Source organism: Vidua macroura, chromosome 17, assembly GCF_024509145.1.
Source record: "Vidua macroura isolate BioBank_ID:100142 chromosome 17, ASM2450914v1, whole genome shotgun sequence".
Taxonomy (NCBI): Eukaryota; Metazoa; Chordata; class Aves; order Passeriformes; family Viduidae; genus Vidua; species Vidua macroura.
Genome location: NC_071587.1, coordinates 1,674,209 through 1,692,972, shown reverse-complemented (window position 1 = coordinate 1,692,972; position 18,764 = coordinate 1,674,209). Strand labels below are relative to the sequence as shown.

Genomic DNA, 18,764 nt, shown 5'->3' with positions numbered 1-18,764 from the left:
AACCCCCTTCCAGTTTCTGTACTGGGCAGGAGGTTCTGTGGTCCAGAATATCCCTCTGGCCAGCTGGGGTCAGGCCTCCTGGCCATGCTCCCCCTTGCTGGCAGAGCATGGGACACTGAAAAGTCCTTGACTGGGCTGCAACTCACAGAGGCCCCTCTTGCCCTCCTCTTCCTCCGCCATGTCCGCCGCGTGGCCCTGCACCGTGTGGCCCCTGACGGGGTCCAGACACTCATGGGAACACTTGCAGCATGCCCTCAGCCTCTCCCTGTCCCAGTGCCATCGGAGGATGAGGGGCTGAGTCTGGCGTGGTGCCTGGTGGCCCTGCACAGGGATGGGGTGAGTACTGGCAGCGAGTGGCTGGTGGCCACAGGCAGGGCCACTGAGGGGCCAGTCGTGGCTCTGGGCACACGGCTGGGGTGCTGCCCTGAGCTGAGCCTGGCACACCCCTTCCAAGGGGCCTGCCAAGGGCGGCTCTGCTGCTTCCTGCCACTGCCAGCCACTGATGAGACAGCCACAGGGCTGCCCGTCCATGCCAGCGCTCCCTTTGCCCTCTCTGATGATCGCCGCCACCTCCGCTGGCCCCAGGAGGGTGAGGAGGGTGAGGAAGATGCCCGCTGGAATGCTCTTCTGCTGCTCGACCTCCTGCCCCGGGTCTACAGCCACTTGGCTGCCATGGCCGTGGCTCTGCCCAGTGCAGATGCCTACAGCCTGTGGCCAGACCCCGAGCGCACGCCAAGCTCCGGCCGTATCCACAGCCTGATGAGCCGTGTGTGCCAGGAGCTGGCGGCTGCCCCTGTCTTGCTGCCGGCCGCAGACGGGGCGGCGGGGCGGCTGCGGGCCCTCGAGGCTGTGCTGCTGCCAGAGGCTGTGGGTGATGCAGCCACACGGCAGGCGATCCAGGCCTTGCTGGTGGCAGCTGGGGAGCCGGTGGCCGAGGTCCCACCCCACGTGTGGAGGGCACTGACTTTGGGGATGCCGAAGGGTCTGCGGGAGGCCACGGCGGGACACGTGCGGGAGGTGCTGCGGCACCACGGGGCCGCAGAGCTCCCAGCTGCCGGCCGCCTCTCCCTGCTGCGCTACGTGGCCGGGGATGGCTGCCATGCTGAGCTCCGGGGCCTCCCTCTCCTGCCTCGCGCCGACGGAACCTTCGTGGCCTTTGGAACTGCATCAGCCGTTGTCTACGTGGACACATCTGACTGCCCCAGGTGAGCCCGCGGCCCCCGGCAGCTCCGTTCCTTGCAGAGTGGGCAGGACAGACAGTTGCCCGCAGTCACAGCTCTTGCTCTTGAATTGGGAACGGAAGGCATGGCCAAACCTGGATATTTGGCCCTGGACATTTGGGCTCCTCACTGCCCTCCTTCTCTCACCTAGTGTCACCAAGGGGGAGCTGAGGCAGGTGCTCAGAAAGCTGCTCCCCATTGCCCTTCTGGTCCCCCAGCACATCTGTTTGTTCCCACAGGGAGCTCCTACCTGGCTTGGCCGGGTCCTTCCTGCCCTCAGACCTGGAGCCAGGCTTGGAGAGCCTCCTGCGAGGCATTGCCAAGGAGGGTAAAAGATGGGAGTCTCTGGACAACTTTTAGGTCCCCTGGTTGTTCCCCCCTAAATCCCAACATCCCCAGGCAACCTTGTGCACCTTGGGTTCCTCTGCAGCCCCAGTATCTCCCTGTACTTCCCTGTCTCTCTGGAGATCCATTTCCTTGCTGTTCTTCCTGCATTCCCCTGTCCCCTCTGTGCTCCCTTGGGTCCTGGGTCTCACTGTGTTCCTCATCTGAAGATCTCTGTGCTCCCCAATACTGGTTCCCCTAACACCTTTTTACCTCCCACATCTCTTTCTTATATCCCCACCCATCTGGGATTTCTGGATTCTCTGTGCTCCTATTAAGGGTATCCACCATCCCCCCAGAGCCCAGGTCCTCCCACATCCCATATGCGGGCCACCCATTCCCTGCAGGTTCTTTTTCCCCCATCCTGTGTCCCCCTGCCAGGTCCCAGGTCCCACATGTTTCTAGTCCAGCCTCTGCCTCTTGTACACAGGTCTCTTCCCCAACCTGGTTCTGCTGGATCCAGCTGTGACTGTACAGACCCTGCGCTTGGCTCTGCCCCCCACCTGGACATCCCAGTCTTCAACCCCAGTGACCTGGTGCCCAGCCCAAGGGCCCCCCAGCCCCCAGCCTCCTGGTTCCCAGCCCTGTGGCAATTTCTGGCCCACCACATGGATGACTTGGGCCCTCTGGAGGGACTTCCTCTCATAGCCCTGTCCTCACTGGATGCCCCCACTGTCCATCTGGCTCCACTGACACCTGAATCCAGTCTTATCTTCCAGGCATGGGAGGACCAGCTCCTGCCACTTGCAGTGGCCTCTGTGCTGGAGGTCCTGGGTTGCCCTGTGGTGCCACCAAGTGCGTGGCACCGCTCCCTGTCCCGCTATGTCCTGCCTCCATCCCCCCTCAATGCCCTGCGGGCCCTGGGCAGGCAGGGGGCTGCAGCACTGGCCTCCCGCATGGCCTCGCTTCCTGATGCAGATGTGCTCATCCTCCGGCTCTACCTGGCAGACGTCCCATCCCTGACAAAGCAGGACATGGCCACTCTGGCTGCTCTGCCCCTCTTTCTGGCACTGCCCTGCTTGGCCACCCCACAGCCCTCGGAGCTGGTGCCAGCTGCTGCCACCCTGGCACTGGAGCCAGAGCTGGAGCTGCCCCAAGACGTGGTGCTGCCGGAGGCCGTGTTGCGGTGCCGGGATGAAGCTGACCGGCGGCTACTCGGGAGGCTCCAGAGGCCCCTCATCAGTGCAGCCTGCGTGATGCTGAAAGCCATCAGAGCCGTGGCCCAAGGCGCATATGTGGGGCGAGCAGCTGAGACACAGGCTCTGCTGCTCTGGGTACTGCAGCACGGAGACACTGTCTTTGCACAGAGCCCCCCACTCTGGCAGGCCTGCAGCAAGCTGGCCTTCCTGGAGACCCCTGATGGCCCCGCATGCCCGCAAGACCTCTATGACCCCTGCGACAGCACCTTGCAGGCCCTGCTGGGACCCGAGCGCTTTCCTCCTGCTGCCTTCCACACTCCGTCTGTCCTACGTGCCTTGAGGGCCGTGGGCTTGCGGCATGGTGAGGGGTGCCTGCTGCCCTCAGACATCCTGGCAGCTGCAGCAAAAGTCAGTCAGGGTGGCACGGCAGCTTTGGACAGGGCTGAGGCACTGATCACAGTCTGCAACCACCCCAAGGCACTGGATGGCTTCAGCGCTGCAGAGCTCAGGCAGCTCCAGGCCCCGCCATGGGTACCTCACTCCAAGTGCACAGGAGAGCCTGGGCAGCCCTTCCTGCCCCCTCGGGAGCTGCGATCCATGCAGTACCAATCCCTGGTGGGGCTTGCCATGCCCCTGACTGACGCCTTTGTGCCAGAGGCAGAGAAGAAGCTGGGGCTGAGCCAGACCCCACCGCCGGAGAGAGTGTGGGAGCAGCTGAGAAAGCTGGCGGGGCGCAGGGATATGGATGAGGTGGGTCCTGCTCTCCAGCCTATCTACTGGCACATGCAGGAAAACCTGAAGGTCTTTGGGACTGCCCCAGATGGTGCTGTTGTGTGGACTGAGTCTGGGCTTGTCCTGCCACGTGATGCTGTACTGGGCTATCCTGAGAACTGGAGCTGGGGCTGCTGGTGCCCCGGGTGCCCCCTGACTTCCTGCCCTACAGCTGCCTCTTCAGGGCTTGGGGGGTGGTGGACGGGGTGAGTGAGGAGAGGGCGGTGTCAGCCCTGCGCTCCCTGGGGCAGGACATAGACAGGCGCGGCTCCAGAGCGGGCACTGCCACAGAGTTGCAGGTGGTTGTAGCTGTCCTGGAGTGGCTGAAGAGACGGGGCCACAAGGGCAAGGGCACTGTGCCAGTTCCTGTGAGGATCCCGCAGGGCTCAGGCTTTGCCCTCCGTCCAGCTGCCTCTGCCGTGTACCTGGACATGGAGCTGGAGGAAGAGGAGGATGTTCAAGAGGTGGTGCACGAGGCAGTGCCTTCCAGCACAGCCATGTTCCTGGGCACGGAGTGTCTCAGCACGCAGGTGCTGGGCCCAGAGCCATTCACAGCCTGTGGCCCCTCAGAGCCCATCACCCTACGCCTCCGCAACATCCTCCGGGAGTACGGCGAGGAGGGTGACCTCTTCACAGAGATGGTCCAGAATGCAGAGGATGCCAGTGCTACCGTGTGCCGCTTCCTTCTGGACCTGCGGTGCCGCAGAAAGGCCACCTCTGGGCTGCTAGACCCAGGCATGGCTGCCTGCCATGGCCCAGCCCTCTGGGCCTACAACAATGCCCTGTTCACAGAGGATGACCTCCAGAACATCACCCGGATTGGGGCTGCCACAAAGGAGGGCCAGGCAGGCCGGATCGGGTGCTTTGGTCTGGGCTTCAGCTCTGGCTACCGTGTCACGGATGTGCCAGCAGTGCTGAGTGGGGAGACACTGCTCATCTTTGATCCCAATGGCACCCATCTGGGCAAGCACATCCCCAGGGCCGGCTCCCCTGGCATCCGCCTGGACTTCTCCAGCCGGCCACGCATCCTCCATGTCTTTGCTGAGCAGTTCCAGCCCTACCATGGTATCTTTGGCTGCTGCCTTCCTGAGCCAGGACCCTTTCCAGGGAGCCTTTTCCGCTTGCCTTTTCGCACTGAAGAGGAAGCTGTGACATCGCAGATTTGCTCTGAGGCCTTTGGTACAGAGCGCATCCAGTCCCTTGGGGCTGCTTTCCTTCGCTCTAACAGGCTCCTGCTGCTCTTCCTGAAGCATGTGAGGGAGCTATCCCTGGAGATGCTGCCGGACACCGCCACTTCTGCAGAGGATACCATGCCTCTGGCCACGCTGCAGTGAAAGGAGATCCGAGACTTGGGGGCCCCTGGGGATCCCCCAAGTTGGGCAGCCATTGAGCAGCTCTCAGCCTGTGAGGAGGAATCCAGGACAATGTGGCACTACCTGGTTTTGGTGTGTCAGGGTGATGGGGAGTTGCTGGAACTGTTTCACCAGAACACACAGGCAGGACTCCATCCTCCACTTCCCATGGCTGGTGTGGCCCTTCCTCTTGCCCCTACCAAAGATGGCAAGTGGGTGCCACGTCTGGATGATGAGGAGGGGCAAGTTTTCTGCCACCTTCCCATGCCGGTCATCTCAGGGCTGCCAGTCCACCTGCATGGGGCCTTCAGTATCCTTTCAAATCGCAAGGGGCTGTGGGACACGGCAGAGTGGGGCAAGTGGAATCGGGTGCTGCTCCACAATGCTGTGCCGATGGCCTGGCTCCGGGCACTGGACCATCTCCGTGCCATGCACGAGGCAGGCGAGTTGAAGAACTATGAGTATCATCTCTTCTGGCCAGACATTAGCACTGCCCGTTACCCCTTTACAGAGGCTGTGACTGGTTTCTACCAGGCTGTGGCAGCCAGGAGTGGCCCAAGGCTCTTTTCTGATGGCCACTCCTGGTGTTCACTGCAGGACGCCTGCTTCCTGCACCAGACTGTGGAGAAACACCCTAAGCTGGGTACTGTGGCACAGCGAGTCTTTGCCATCACTGTGCCCCGTCCCCTGTTGGCTGTGGCCTTGCCTGGGAAGGTGCAGGAGGGCCTTGGGAAGGCACTGGATGCTGGAACCTATGACTGGAACCGCTTTCTCTGTGAGCTTGTGCTTCCCAACTTGGAAAATCTCCCTGATGTTGACCGGAACCTGCTGCTGCTCCATACGCTGGATATGTCTCATGAGGATGTGGACAAAGTGCTGCAGACAGTGCCCTGCATCCCTGTCACCCCTCATGGCCACCTGCAGTTCATCAATCACCTCGTGCATCCCAGAGGTCGCGCTGCCCCTTTATACAGCCCTGAGGATGGGCACTTCCCCACTGGGAATGCCTTCCTTTCCCTGGAGAGACTAAGCCAACTGGAGAGGCTGGGCATGGTGAAGGACACCATAGCCCTGCCAGAGCTGCTGGAGAGGGCAAAGACTGTGCAGCTTGTCTGGACCAAGAATCGTGCCCAGAGCTGCCAGAGGGCTGCCTGCATCCTCAAGTTACTTCAGGATGCAGTGAAGAAGAGAAGAAACGACACCCTGCAGGCCACTTTCCAGACTGTGCCCTTCCTCCCTGCTGTACTATGCAATGGTGAGCCTGTGCTGCTGCCAGCTGCCCAGCTCTACCATCACCTCCATGAGCCACTAGTGGGACTCATCCAGCCTATCTTGGCTCCTAAAATGCTTCAGCCTCTCCAAGGAGGTAGCATCCTTCTTGGGGCTGGATCGGCAGATACCATCAGCTCAGGTCCTTGAGCAGCTGCGAGCACTCAGACATTTCTCCAATACTCTCCCTTTGGAGACCCTGCAGTACAGCACCAACTGCTGCTACAAGCAGCTGAACATGCTGCTCCGGGAACATCACTCCAGCTGGAATGAGGTGGCTTCTGCAGTGGACCCCGGGGAGCCCTTCATCTTGATGGGCTCCCGTTTTGTGCCAGTCACAGCTGTGGCCGAGACACTGTCATTTGAGGCTGCCCCATACCTTCATCAGCTCCAAGAGCAGTACAAGCCCTACAGAGAGCTCTGGGAGTGTGTGGGGCTGCGCCACACGTTCACCTGGGATGATTATGCCCGAGTGCTCTGCACCCTGGCAAAGACACATGCTGGAAAGCCGCTGCCTGCTGCGGAGCTGGATCTGGCCCTGCGGCTGGTGTCTTGTGGCTTGATGAAAGATGGCACCCAGCCAGATGCCTGCCAGACCCAGCAACTCTTTCTGCCTGATGAGGAGGGCATTTTGCACCCATGGGACAAGCTCTACTTCAATGATGCACCATGGATGCCATTGGACAGAGATGTCCTGCTGTGCCATAAACAGCTGTCCCGAGATGCAGCCCTGCGCTGTGGGGTGGCCACCACACGCCACCGAGCACTAGAGAGGAGTGAACTCATCACTGATCACCTGAGCCTCTGGGCACAGCCATTTGGTGCCCACGAAGATTTGCCAACACGACTGAAGAACATCTTGAAGGAGTACTCTGAGTCCGCTCCTGATATGGTGAAGGAGGTACTCCAGAATGCAGATGATGCTGGTGCGGGGCTTGTGCACTTTGTGTGGGACCACCGGCAGCACCCAGCGAAGGCCACTTTTAGTGAGAAATGGAACATCCTGCAGGGCCCTGCCCTCTGCATCTACAACGACCGCCCCTTCCGGGAGCAGGACATTGAAGGCATTCAGCGTCTGGGGGTGGGTGGCAAGCAAGACCAGCAGGATGTCACAGGCAAATATGGCCTTGGCTTCAACACTGTCTACCATTTTACTGACTGCCCAGCCTTCCTGACCGGAGACAGTACCCTGTGTGTCTCTGATCCCCATCTCTACTACATGCCCACAGCCACAACTGCGAAGCCTGGTAGCATGTTTGCTGTTGACACTGACTTCAAGAAGAATTTTCCAGACATTTATGACACCTTCCTACCATCCTTCTTCAACCTGAAACAGGGCGTCCTTTTCCGGCTGCCGCTCCGCACTGCAGCTGAGGCTGCCAAGTCCAGGGTGTCTAACATGGTGGTGCGAGACCAAGACCTCAAGAACATGGAAGAAACACTGGCTAAGGAAGGTGAGGACTTGGTGCTCTTCCTCCGGCATGTACACACCATCATCTTCTCTGAGATCCCCCCAGATGGGAAAGAGTTGGTGGAGAAGCTGCGGGTGACCACGGAGCTCACGGAGGATGATGCAAAGTTGAGACAGGAGGTTCAAGCAAGATTAAGCAAAGCCATGGATGGGAACAGCCCCACCCCTCTCTCCTATACTATGAAAGTCAAAAATAGCAGGGCCAAGACCACAAGTTTGTGGAGGGTGATCTCCCAAAGTGGGGTGCAGGGTGGGGCTGAGGAGTTTCTGGTGCTTAAATGGCTGCCCTGTGGGGCTGTGGCTGCCTGCCTGGAGCCTCTGAACCAAGCCATGGGCAGAGCCTTCTGCACCCTCCCACTGCCCTTGATCACTGGGCTGCCTGTGCACATCAATGCTAACTCCTCTGTGGATGCGGCCAGGTGCAGTCTCCACTGGGACAAAGGTGGCACAGGGGCAACCTGGAATGACTTCTTGCTCCGGCGCTTGGTGGTTCCACTATACTGTTACTTTCTCACCAGGCAGTGGAAAGCCCTGGAGCCAGAAAAGCTCCAGTATAAGTCCCTGAAACTCTGCCAGCAGCACCTGGACTCCCACTTCCTCCAGTTTTTCCCTGTTATGAAAAGGGTCTTACCTATCTTCCAGGACATGGTGAGAGAGGTCTACAAGCAGATCAGTCATGCACGACTGCCCCTGGTGCCTGTGTACCACAGGAAGTCATCTGACACGGTGACAATAACCTGGGCATCTCCAGGTGGAGGGGACATGCTAACAGAGCCATACTTCCTCAAGGAGAAGCCTCAGCCAGAAGTCCAGGAAGTGCTGCAGCAACTGAACATGAAACTGGTTCCAGCATTCACCCACCTGCAGCAGATCCATGAGGAGTTCATTGAAGCCCAGGTGAACGCTGTGGTCTTAGGGCCAGCCTCTCTCCGGCGCTTCCTCAAGGCCCTGGCTCTGCCTGTGCCCTGCAAGCTGGCTGAGACACCCCTGAGGACCCCAAAGAGCTGCTTCTACCTGCTGCAATACTTAACAGGATGGAACAGGCACTCCCAAGGTACTCACAAGGATGGGGACAAGGCAGACCTGGAAGGCCTGCCCTTGCTGGCCACAGAAGATGGTCTTCTGAATGCTTTCAGCATCCACCACCCTGTCTTCAAGCACTCCTTTGCCCACCTGTTCCCCAAGCACAGCCACCGTTTTGCCCAAGAGTGTATTCCTGAATGGATCCCACCTTGCTTTGTGAAGGAGTTTGACCTCCCAGAGGCCACACCACTCATCCAGGAGGTATTGTGTCAGCTGGAGTGGACCGCAGAGGGGGAAAAGTGGCTCAAGGGGCTGTGGACTTTCTTTGACAGGATGGTCCCCTCCAGGACTTCAAACATGAACATGAAGTCATTCATGAATCATCTCCAGAATATGGCAGTGCTGCCTATTCAGGGGAGTAAGACAGACTCGAAGCACCTACTGCCACAATCCTCTTTTTGAGTGTCACTCTAAAGTGGAAAAGGTGCTGCACAAACTAGGCATCCCTGTGCTCCAGCAGTCCCTGCTGCCCTGTAGTTTTGTCTACTGTTGCCTGAAGCCATGGGCACTGCAGGTCACAGATCCCAGGGCTGTAGTGGCCCATCTGGCAGACACAAGAGCTGATCTCTGCTGGGGGGATTTAGGGGAGCAGGACGTGTCAGCCCTGCTAAGGTTTGTCCAGGAGGGAAAGCTGGATTCATGTGCACTGGAGCAGCTCCGGTATCTGCCTCTCTTCCAGAAGTTTGGGGGGGGCTATGTCGCTGTGGCTCCCTACCACAAGGTGCTGTTACTCCGCAGACAGTTCCTGCAAGTGCCCTCAAGTGCCCAAACCCTGTATGACTTGGACAAAGACATGCTGCTTCTCACACCAAGCCAGGACCATGAATGGCTGGCCAAGTGTTTGAAGTGGGAGTTCACCGATGACCAAAAGCTTTTCATTACTGTGGTACTTCCCCGGCTGTCCCAGCTCACACAGCAAGACCTCATGGAAGCTGTACACTTGTTCTTTGTCCTGCAACCCATCTGTTCCACTCAGAGCATGGACGCCATCATGGCAGCTTTTCGGAAGGTGGCCTTTATACCAGATGCCCACAGAAGACTGCGCCTGGCCTCCTACTTCTACCATGACATGCCCTCCTTCCACACCCTGCGGCTCCAAAACCACTTTGTGCCTAAAACTTTCTTGAATAAGCTACCTTCAAACTGCATAGTAATTGTGGATTTCTTCCTTAAGGCAGGTGTCCGCACCAGCCTCTCTGTAGAGGATTTTGTGGCGCTGGCTGAGGAGATAGAGCGTGAAGCCACTCAGGCTACATGCCATGCTGCAGAACTGCTGGAGCGACAGCAGGAGATGCTCAAGCAACTTGCAATCCTGTTGGAAAATCCTGAGGAAAATTTCCTGAGGAAGATTGCCTCAATCCAATTCCTGCCTCCACTGGATATCCCCCCAAACTTGATGAACCTCCACACTCCTTTTGCAGACTGTACTAAGGCTGTGGCTCTGAAAGGCAGCATTTCCTACTGCAAAAATGTGGCTGAGCTCCTGTGGACATCAGCCACCATCCTGCCAGAATCCCTTGAACTTGAGGAGAGGTCTCTGAAGGCCATGGAAGTCCTTGTAGAGATACCCACTGCCCTGGTGGTGGCCAACCTGGAGCATGTGTGCAGGGCAGCCTGCTCAACAGAACTGCAGGTAAGCACACGGGCCAGGGTGCTCCAGAGCATGTACAGCTTCCTGCAGACCCATCTGAAGGAGGTGGACGCAGAGCACCTCTCTGAGCTGCCTGTGGTGCTGGCCAAGTCATGGGATATAGCCAGGCCACGGCAGGTGGTGACATCACTCCCGGACGAGGCTGACTTTTACCCCTACCTCCTCACGCCTCACCCCCACGCAGCTGCCTTTGGAGATCTCCTGCAACACCTTGGTGTCGTCCTGGTCCCCACGCTGACTCACTACAGCCAAGTCCTGGCCCAAATCTACCAGGAGAGCCATGGCAGTGGAACCCTTTCCAGTAGCCAGAAGAAGACAGTCCTGCTGGCCACACGGCATTTCTTCCAGCTGCTGCGGGAAGAATCGGAGCCTCCCGATTGCTCTGCTGTGGCTGAGCTGTACCTGCTGAGCGCTGCTGACTGCCTGGAGCCATCCCACAGACTGTGCTTCAATGACTGTGTGCCCTCAGAGACCGCTCGGGCCCTAGAGAAGACCTTTGTGTTCATGGCTGCGCTGCCAGTGTCTGGGTGTAATGTCAGGTGGCTGCTGCAAAGGCTGCCACCACACCTGCGGCCGCGGGCACTCTCAGAGGTGACAGAGAAGCAGCTGGAGGAGGGTGGTCCACAGCCATGTCATTACGGCTCTCAGTGCGCTGCGCAGAGGCGTCTCCAGACCCTGCTGGTATCCCCGTGGTTTAGGCTGGGGCTGGAGTCCCTGCTGCAGTGGCAGACCCCCAAGGCTATGATGGGAATGGAGGGGGATGGTGGCTTTGCAGTGGAGCAGGTGAAAGTGCAGTGCTGCAAGGACATCTGCACTGTGCTGGTGCACAGTGGGGCAAAGGTGGAGGGCAGCTCCCAGTCACAAGTTATCTGTGTGTGTCTGTCTGGTGGTGCTCAGTGGCTCCTCTATATCCGGCATGTAGAGATGGTGCTGAACTGGCAGCAGCTGAGGGTCGTGGAGACACTGGCACAGGAGATAAATAACATCCTGGGTGGGCAGCTGGAGGCACCAGCCTGGATTAGGCTGCATGTTACTTCTACTCCTGCTAACCTCTGGAGGAGGGATGTTCTGTCTGCGTGGGGGGTGTGCATTGGGACGGGTTTTTGATGGGGGCCACTGCAACGAAGGGCACAGTGTCCTACGACTCCTATACGGTGGCTGGTGGACACACCTGTTTGGGAGAACCAGTGGCCCCTCCCTCAAGATAAATTGATCGCCCTTCAAGATCTAGTGCAGGAGCAGTTGGACCAGGGTCATCTGGAGCCTTCTACCAGTCCCTGGAACACTCCTGTTTTCTGCATCAAGAAGAAATCTGGGAAATGGAGGTTGTTACAAGACCTCCGAAAGGTCAATGCCGTGATGGAAAGCATGGAAACATTGCAGGCGGGCATGCCATCGCCTACCATGCTTCCTGCAGATTGGCCGATCTTCATCGTGGATTTGAAGGATTGTTTCTTTACAATTCCTTTGCATCCCGATGACAGACCAAAATTTGCCTTCTCAGTGCCAGCAATTGACAATGCTAAGCCTGCACAGCGATATCAATGAAGAGTTTTGCCCCAGGGGATGCGCAATTCCCCGGCCATATGCCAATGGTATGTGGCTCGTGCCTTGTCTGGAGTTTGCAAGCAGTTTCCTGGTGCACATCTGTATCATTATATGGGCAACATTTTGGTGGCTGCTTCCACCCAGGATGAGCTGCTGAGGATTCAGCCTCGGTTGCTCGATGCTTTGCATGCGCATAGACTGCAGGTGGCTCCAGAAAAGGTTCAACGACAACCTCCTTGTGATTTATTAAAGAAATATGGATATTGATCTAGCACCGATATCCAACTGTGACAGACAAAAACTCTCTAACAGTTTAAAGTTAGAAAGTGTATGTTTATTGCGACGCCGGGCAGCGTGCGGGATAGCTCCCAAATACACACCACACCTTTCAAATGATTACAGAGTCCTTTTATCCATACAAGTATTGAATACCCAAAATACAAATACATATTCATAATTTTGGTACATCCCATTCCTCGCTTCCTATGCTAATCATTTCAAAAGCTATTAAGCATGCGTAGTTTGTTCCTTGAAATGGGTCGGTGGTCTCTTTCATGGGGAGGGGTCCCAAAATGAGGAAGTAAATGAAGTCTTCCTCATTCTGACCTTTCTACCTTTTCAATGTAAATATGACAAATGAACCTTGGTAGAACTCCCATTCCCTGTCTTCAATTGGTTTCAGAACAGAGGAGGCCCACAATTGTCTTATGTTCCTAAAAGCTGTTTGTCAGTTTCTATATTCTTCATTATAAACCCAGCTAACGAAACATTGTGTTGACAAGCAATCAATTATTAGTTAACTACTAACTCTTAACTTCATCAAGGCCTACTCATTTATTTTAATTAACTCTAGTAAAGCTTATCTCTAACTAAAATCTTAGCTCCTCTAAAATCTCTAAATCCTTTAAAGTTTATGTTTCACTTGGAAGTATTTGGGGGTCAAAATTCTGGAATGGACAATCCGACACCAGGAGGTGCAATTTGTGCATTCGGTGAAGACACTGAATGATGCCCAGAAATTGATGGGTGTCATCACACACCCTGGAAGTTGCCCATTGGTTGTATTGTGTCCACCCCCTGTTTTGAAAAGTTTTAAAAACCCATGCACAGGTGTGCTCGGGACTCTTTTTGCTTGTGCTCCCCTCCAGCATTCCTCTCCTGTGTTCCTTCTCCTCGCCTCTTCCAATAAATTTGCTGGACTTTGCACTGCAGAAGAGCCTCCCCTGCCTCCTTTACTCGGTCCTCATCACTCCTCCAAGGGGTCTCTGCTCCTGGGCATCTGGCTCAGAGGTTCTGGCTCAGGCAGGACCCCAGCCTGGCCAGTTCCCCACTCTTGCCACTGGCCCTGGGACATTGCAGAGCTAGCCAGGGCTCCAGAGGAGAGTGGTATCTTCCCATGGAAAAGCACTTGAAATCTCTTTCAAGAACTCACCACCACAGTTTGGATGCTACCTTCTATATTGACTATGACCAAGAATTGCTGAAAAATTGCTTCATCTGGTGTATGGACCCATGTTGTCCCAGATCTATATAACAACTATTCAAGCCAAGTTCTCTTATAGAAGCATGTCAGAAATTTGCTCCTCCCCTCCTTGACACCTCACTAAGTACTGGCAGGAGCTTTATAAATACATTCAGACGAACATGAGATTTTTTTTTACAGCAAACCCAAGAATGAATTTTTATAGTTACTAGGAAAGGACTGATTAAAGTGGAATTAGATGTCCCATAAAAAATCCATCCCAACCCAACCTACAACTCTGGGAGAAGGTGACATTAGCTGGCTTTTGCCAGGGGTTGTAACCTCCAGTTATGCTGTCTGCCCTCAGAGGCAGCCACATTTGTTTCCCTGATGGGGGTTCTTCTATTACCATTCTTTTAGGAAAAGAATGGAACATCTGCCAACTTTTACCAGTTATAAATGTTATTTTAATTAAAAGTTGCATGAAAATCGAAGGGGTGGATTTTTTTTTTCTTTTCCTGTGAGTTACTGTGGCATTCAGTAAATGTAATGCCATGGGCAAAGCATGAGCTCTTATCCTGCTTTTCTAAAGTGTGTCAAGGACAAATGAGAAAAGAATTTAAAGATATTTCTACTACTCTGGAAGTGAATTCCTGAGGACAGCCCCAGCTTTGTAACTAAAGCAATTACTTTATTTATTAGGTTATGTTTATCACAAACTTGAACCTAGGTGCTGGTAAACTGCCCCAAAAGTCTGTAAAACAATGTCATATGGAATTAATATATAAATCTCTTGACTCTCAGCTGCTTTATCTTTTTCAAAACCAAGATTACCACAATGGCACTTCCTTGTGAAATTAGACATTGCACAGCTGAAAATGAGTGATTTATTTATAAAAGAAACCAGGTTTTATACTTTTTAAAAGTTTAAATTCCTAGCTGTTTACATAGGAATTACTTGAACAGTTCTCTGTATCTGCTTCTGTTCTACAGGTGCTCAAGTGGCTGAGGCCAGGGCTTGAGCAAATCTGTGCGCTGCAGTTATGTCACACAGCCTCACTTCTGAACACGTTCCAGGTAAAGTCTCTGAGCTTCCACTGCTCTGGAAATAAGTGTTTATAGTGTATTTCAGTATAATTAGAATATTTATATCTCAACTACTGAGCTGTTTGTCTGAAAGTTGCTTGTATAAAACTAAGATTAGAAAACAAATCCATTCACTTATTGATAATATAATTTATTCTAAAAACATCCTTCTATTCTTGCCATTAGAAGTGATTTGGGTATGGAATAAACCAGCATATTTAAATATATTACATATAAGCTAGTGTTCATAAAATAGGGGCAAATAATGGTGATATCCCTTATGACAGAAGAGATGATTTAACATATTTCTTTTATAGATAAATGATGTCATATTAGTATGCAGTGCAGACCTGTTTCAGATACAATTATTTTCTTGTTTTTATCTTAAACAGAACACCCTGGTTGTTTGGTCAGAAGAAGAGAACTATGATTTAGCATAGTTCTCTTGATTTTTCAAGAAAAAGCTCTCTGTGCTGAAATTTGGGGAAGAATTTGCCAGGTACACTTAATCTCGTATATTCTGCTTCTTCCAGATGTTTTAGTACTTTCTGTGAATTTTTCTATTTGTGCATCCTTCTTAAACCTGCTTGTAAAACAAACAAATATTCACTGTTATTTTCTGTCGCTTTTCTGTGATGAGCTACCAGTAGTGCCAGTGATATTTTTTGGTGTTCGATAGATAATAAGGCAGACTTGGCTTACCATCTTCAAAGAAACATCTGATCCTCTGAAGTAAGACTTGACAGATAAGTTGCTAAACTGACCTGGAACCATGAGTGGCAGTCAACTTCTTTACGCCATAAAAGTCCAGCATCCTTTCCATACAATTAGATTCTCTCTTTCCTTCCCTTTCCCCTTTCCTCCCCTTTTTCTTCCAAAGCACTGGTACTCTGCCGAGACGCTTTGCTTTCCGCACTGTTACCGCCACAGCTGGCCCAGGGGACAGCTCGACTGCTCTCCGAAGGCTGTCAGTGCCCGGCCCCAGCCCTCCTGCAGCTGGAGGCCCCGGACGGGATTGGGAGGCTCAGCCGGGTATGGAGAGCTGCTCTCCGCCGGGGGCGGGCCGGGAGCGGGGGCGAGGCCGGCGCCGGAAGAAGGGTTCGGTTCCGGGCCGCGCGGCGTCATGGAGTCGCTGTGGCGGCTGAAGCGGTTCGACGCTTTTCCTAAGACCCTGGAAGATTTTCGGGTTAAGACGTGCGGGGGAGCGCTGGGTGAGCAGGGAGGCTGCGGGTGGCCGGGGGACTTTAGCAGGCCGGCGCTTGTCAGCGGCTCGGGGCGGCGGCGGGCGGGTTGGGCGGCGCTGACAATGGTTCTCGTCTCCCCGGCAGTGACGGCAGTTAGTGGGCTCATCATGGTGCTGCTTTTCTTCTCGGAGCTGCAGTATTACCTCACCAAGGAGGTAAGTACCGCCGATGGAGCAGACACAGTCCCCCGGTGCTGTCTCCGACTGGCGGCGGGCAGCCCTTCAGGGCGGCCGGAGGGCCCTCGCCCCCGCCGGGCCGCCCCCCTGGGCTGCCCAGGCAGCAGCTTCGCCCCGCATAGACCCGCAGTTCGCGGTATTTTTCTGTGCCCTGTCCGGTCGTCGCGGCGGTGGGAGCAGGCTGCCCTCCCCAACCTGTGGCGTCTCGCCGGGACGGCACTACGTCTCGCCGCCTGCGAGCAGCCATGCCATGCTATGCCAAGAAGGGAAAGCAAGTGCTGAAGTTCCCTCCCCACGTTCAGAGATCTCCCAGTTATTTAACAGCATTGCCAATGGCATGCGCTGGGCTGTGCATGGCAATGGCTCAGCTGTCTGGCAAACCTCTTCTGTCTTAAAAATCAGCTCCTGTGCCACAGGACCAAAGGAAAGGGGCCTTTTGATTTGCTTCCAAGTAAAATGGGACTGTTTTTCCTTTGTTCCCAGGTTCATCCAGAATTGTATGTTGACAAATCAAGGGGAGATAAACTGAAGATCAATTTAGATGTTATTTTTCCACACATGCCTTGTGCTTGTAAGTAAGACTTCTGAATGGTGATGATAATTTTTCTCCTTGGCAGGGACTCAAGAGGCTCAGTGTGCCCATAACAAATGTATATTTGTAGATCACTTTCCTTTTGCACTGGTTTCAGATTTGAGCATTGATGCAATGGATGTAGCAGGAGAGCAGCAGCTGGATGTAGAGCACAATCTGTTCAAACAACGTTTGGATAAAGCTGGGAATCGTGTAACTCCAGAGGCTGAGAGACATGGTAAGATGCTGTTCTGCCTGTCCTGGGTGGATGCTCTGTTAGTCTTTCCGCTGTATGCCTGTTCTGAGATTTGTGGGGACACGGTGACAGCTGTGAAGTGTTTAAATGCTGTAAAGTCTTGAATACCTTATAACATGCAGATCTCTTAAACTACTCTTACAGCCAGTACTTTTGCAAGGAAATCTTTGCCTGGTCCCTCTGAAACTATGACAGAGACCTAGGGATACATTTGAGGAATAAAGTTGCACAGTTGATGGTCTTTTGGGATTAGAAACTGTTCTTGCAAAACTTGGCTTTGGATGTATCTTTAAATCACAGTGGGTGAACAAATGGGACAATGTGGTTCAAGGAAGGAGCCTTTCTCTAGGGAAAGCTCCAGTGACTTAACCTTTAAGCCTAAACTTGCATTTTACTACATTAACTCTGTGTGTGTTAATGCACACCTGCATAAATATATATATGTTGATCTATTGTTTGCAAGCTGTAATAAGTGATCCTTGGCTACTTAAACCTCTTCTCTACGTTTTTATGTGTTATGACTCATCCTTGTTCTTTGATAACAACCAGAAAGGATTCTGACAAAGCATTTCAGTTGCACAGTAATACTGTTCTGACTTTTCCTTTCCAAAACATGAGTTACTTACTCCCTTTTCTGGGAGTCAGTGTAGTTCTGAGTATCAACACGACCAAATTTTTAGCTTTGTATCACTTTAGATTTACCATTTCTGTTGTTGACACTGAAAGGCTAAACTAAGCCAAGAGCTGAACAATTGGCAGGCACAAGGATTTCTCTGGTTGGCATGGGAATGTTGTGATACTGTTCTTACTGTTGTGTCACTTAGCAGCCACCGCAGGTTGTGACTTTAAAAATTACTGTCTGGGGACAAAAAACATTCTACGTGTTTTGAAGCAGGTCCTGTATCATTCATAATGAACTGGTTGGGTCTACTTAAGACACGTTTTAGCAAAGCCTTTATGCAAGTAATGTCTGATGCTTCAGCAAGGCTTACAGATAACCAGTTCTTTCCATGGAGGCTGTTCTTGAGAGGAGAAATACTATGCTTCTTCTTGGTTTTACTCCACACCTCAGCAGGCTACATACATACCATTTCAGGTGGGCATTGGCACATGGGCAGGATGTGCAGTGGCACATTGTGTGTGCATAGATTATTCATTATGCATAGAGCAGAACAAGAGTACAAGACAGAGTTTCTAGATGTGTCTCGTCACTTTGAATCCTGTTTTGTCTTAGAGCTGGGAAAAGAAGAAGAAAAAGTGTTTGATCCACATTCTTTGGATGCTGATCGCTGCGAGAGCTGTTATGGGGCAGAATCAGACGACATTCGGTAACCTTTACACCTTTTTCCAATCTTCTTAGCACTTGAATCCTGGTATGTTATATGCATATTTTGTTTCCAAATGTCTGTGAAGGTCTGTGCAATGTAATCCTGCTCTTAGGCACGTGTTCAGTGATAAGAGCTATTGTGGTTTGGCTATGCCTTTGGAAGCTGCACTCAAGATTGTTGAGAAGGTGCATCTGTAGGTTGTTTGGATTGTCTACGTGCCTGTCTAAGCAGTGTAAAAATTGTATCTCAGCAGACAAGGGATTTTCTGGGCTTGTTTGGTGTCCAGAGCGGAGGTGTTTAATTGATTTCACTGTTACATGAGTTATCTTGACGTAAAACCCGGTTATGCCCTGGCCTTGCCTTCTCACTTCTGCTGCTGGCATTGTGTCCTTACAGGAGCAAAACCAGACATCTATGGCTCATACAAACAACAGGCATCTTTTCGTATTTCTCATTCCTCTGAACAGGAAATAAGTTCTGGACTAATCTTGGCTATTTTTGGCTCAGTGATAACTTGGTTTGTCCCATCTGTCAAGTGTGTCCTTTCCCAGAGATGTTTTCATCTTGAGGTATTCATAACTGCTGCCTTCAACAGCAGGAATTCGTTCAACATGTCCAGCGAAACATGAAACCAAGGAAGAAACCTGGGTTTTTTTCTGGTCACGAAGGTATTATCCATAGATAGAAAAGTACAAAGAAAGTTTGCAGTTAAGCCCCTGTTTAGCCCCAGTGTCTTGGCCTAAAAACAGAGGA

General features: G+C 53.2%; 2 protein-coding genes and 1 long non-coding RNA gene across 3 annotated transcripts in view; all 3 read left to right on the top strand.

The window, feature by feature from the left end:
- The window catches only part of LOC128816065 (sacsin-like), a 92,798-nt gene extending 81,351 nt beyond the window's left edge, over positions 1-11,447 (top strand). Inside the window, 4 exon segments of the mRNA XM_053993321.1 lie at positions 2,157-3,626; positions 3,629-6,212; positions 6,214-9,081; positions 9,083-11,447. Coding sequence (XP_053849296.1) covers positions 2,157-3,626; positions 3,629-6,212; positions 6,214-9,081; positions 9,083-11,447 — 9,287 coding nt within the window.
- On the top strand, positions 1,171-2,127 carry LOC128815791 (uncharacterized). Its single transcript, XR_008439717.1, has 3 exons — positions 1,171-1,205; positions 1,460-1,548; positions 2,035-2,127. It is a non-coding gene; the product is annotated as an uncharacterized LOC128815791 (long non-coding RNA).
- Positions 11,448-14,500: 3,053 nt separating the features above from the next.
- ERGIC3 (ERGIC and golgi 3) overlaps positions 14,501-18,764 on the top strand; it is a 29,781-nt gene continuing 25,517 nt past the window's right edge. The window contains exons 1-5 of the mRNA XM_053992798.1: positions 14,501-15,647; positions 15,765-15,835; positions 16,340-16,427; positions 16,546-16,665; positions 17,918-18,011. Of these exons, the coding sequence (XP_053848773.1) occupies positions 15,209-15,647; positions 15,765-15,835; positions 16,340-16,427; positions 16,546-16,665; positions 17,918-18,011 (812 nt within the window). The 5' untranslated portion in view covers positions 14,501-15,208. The remainder of the gene's footprint in view (positions 15,648-15,764; positions 15,836-16,339; positions 16,428-16,545; positions 16,666-17,917; positions 18,012-18,764) is intronic.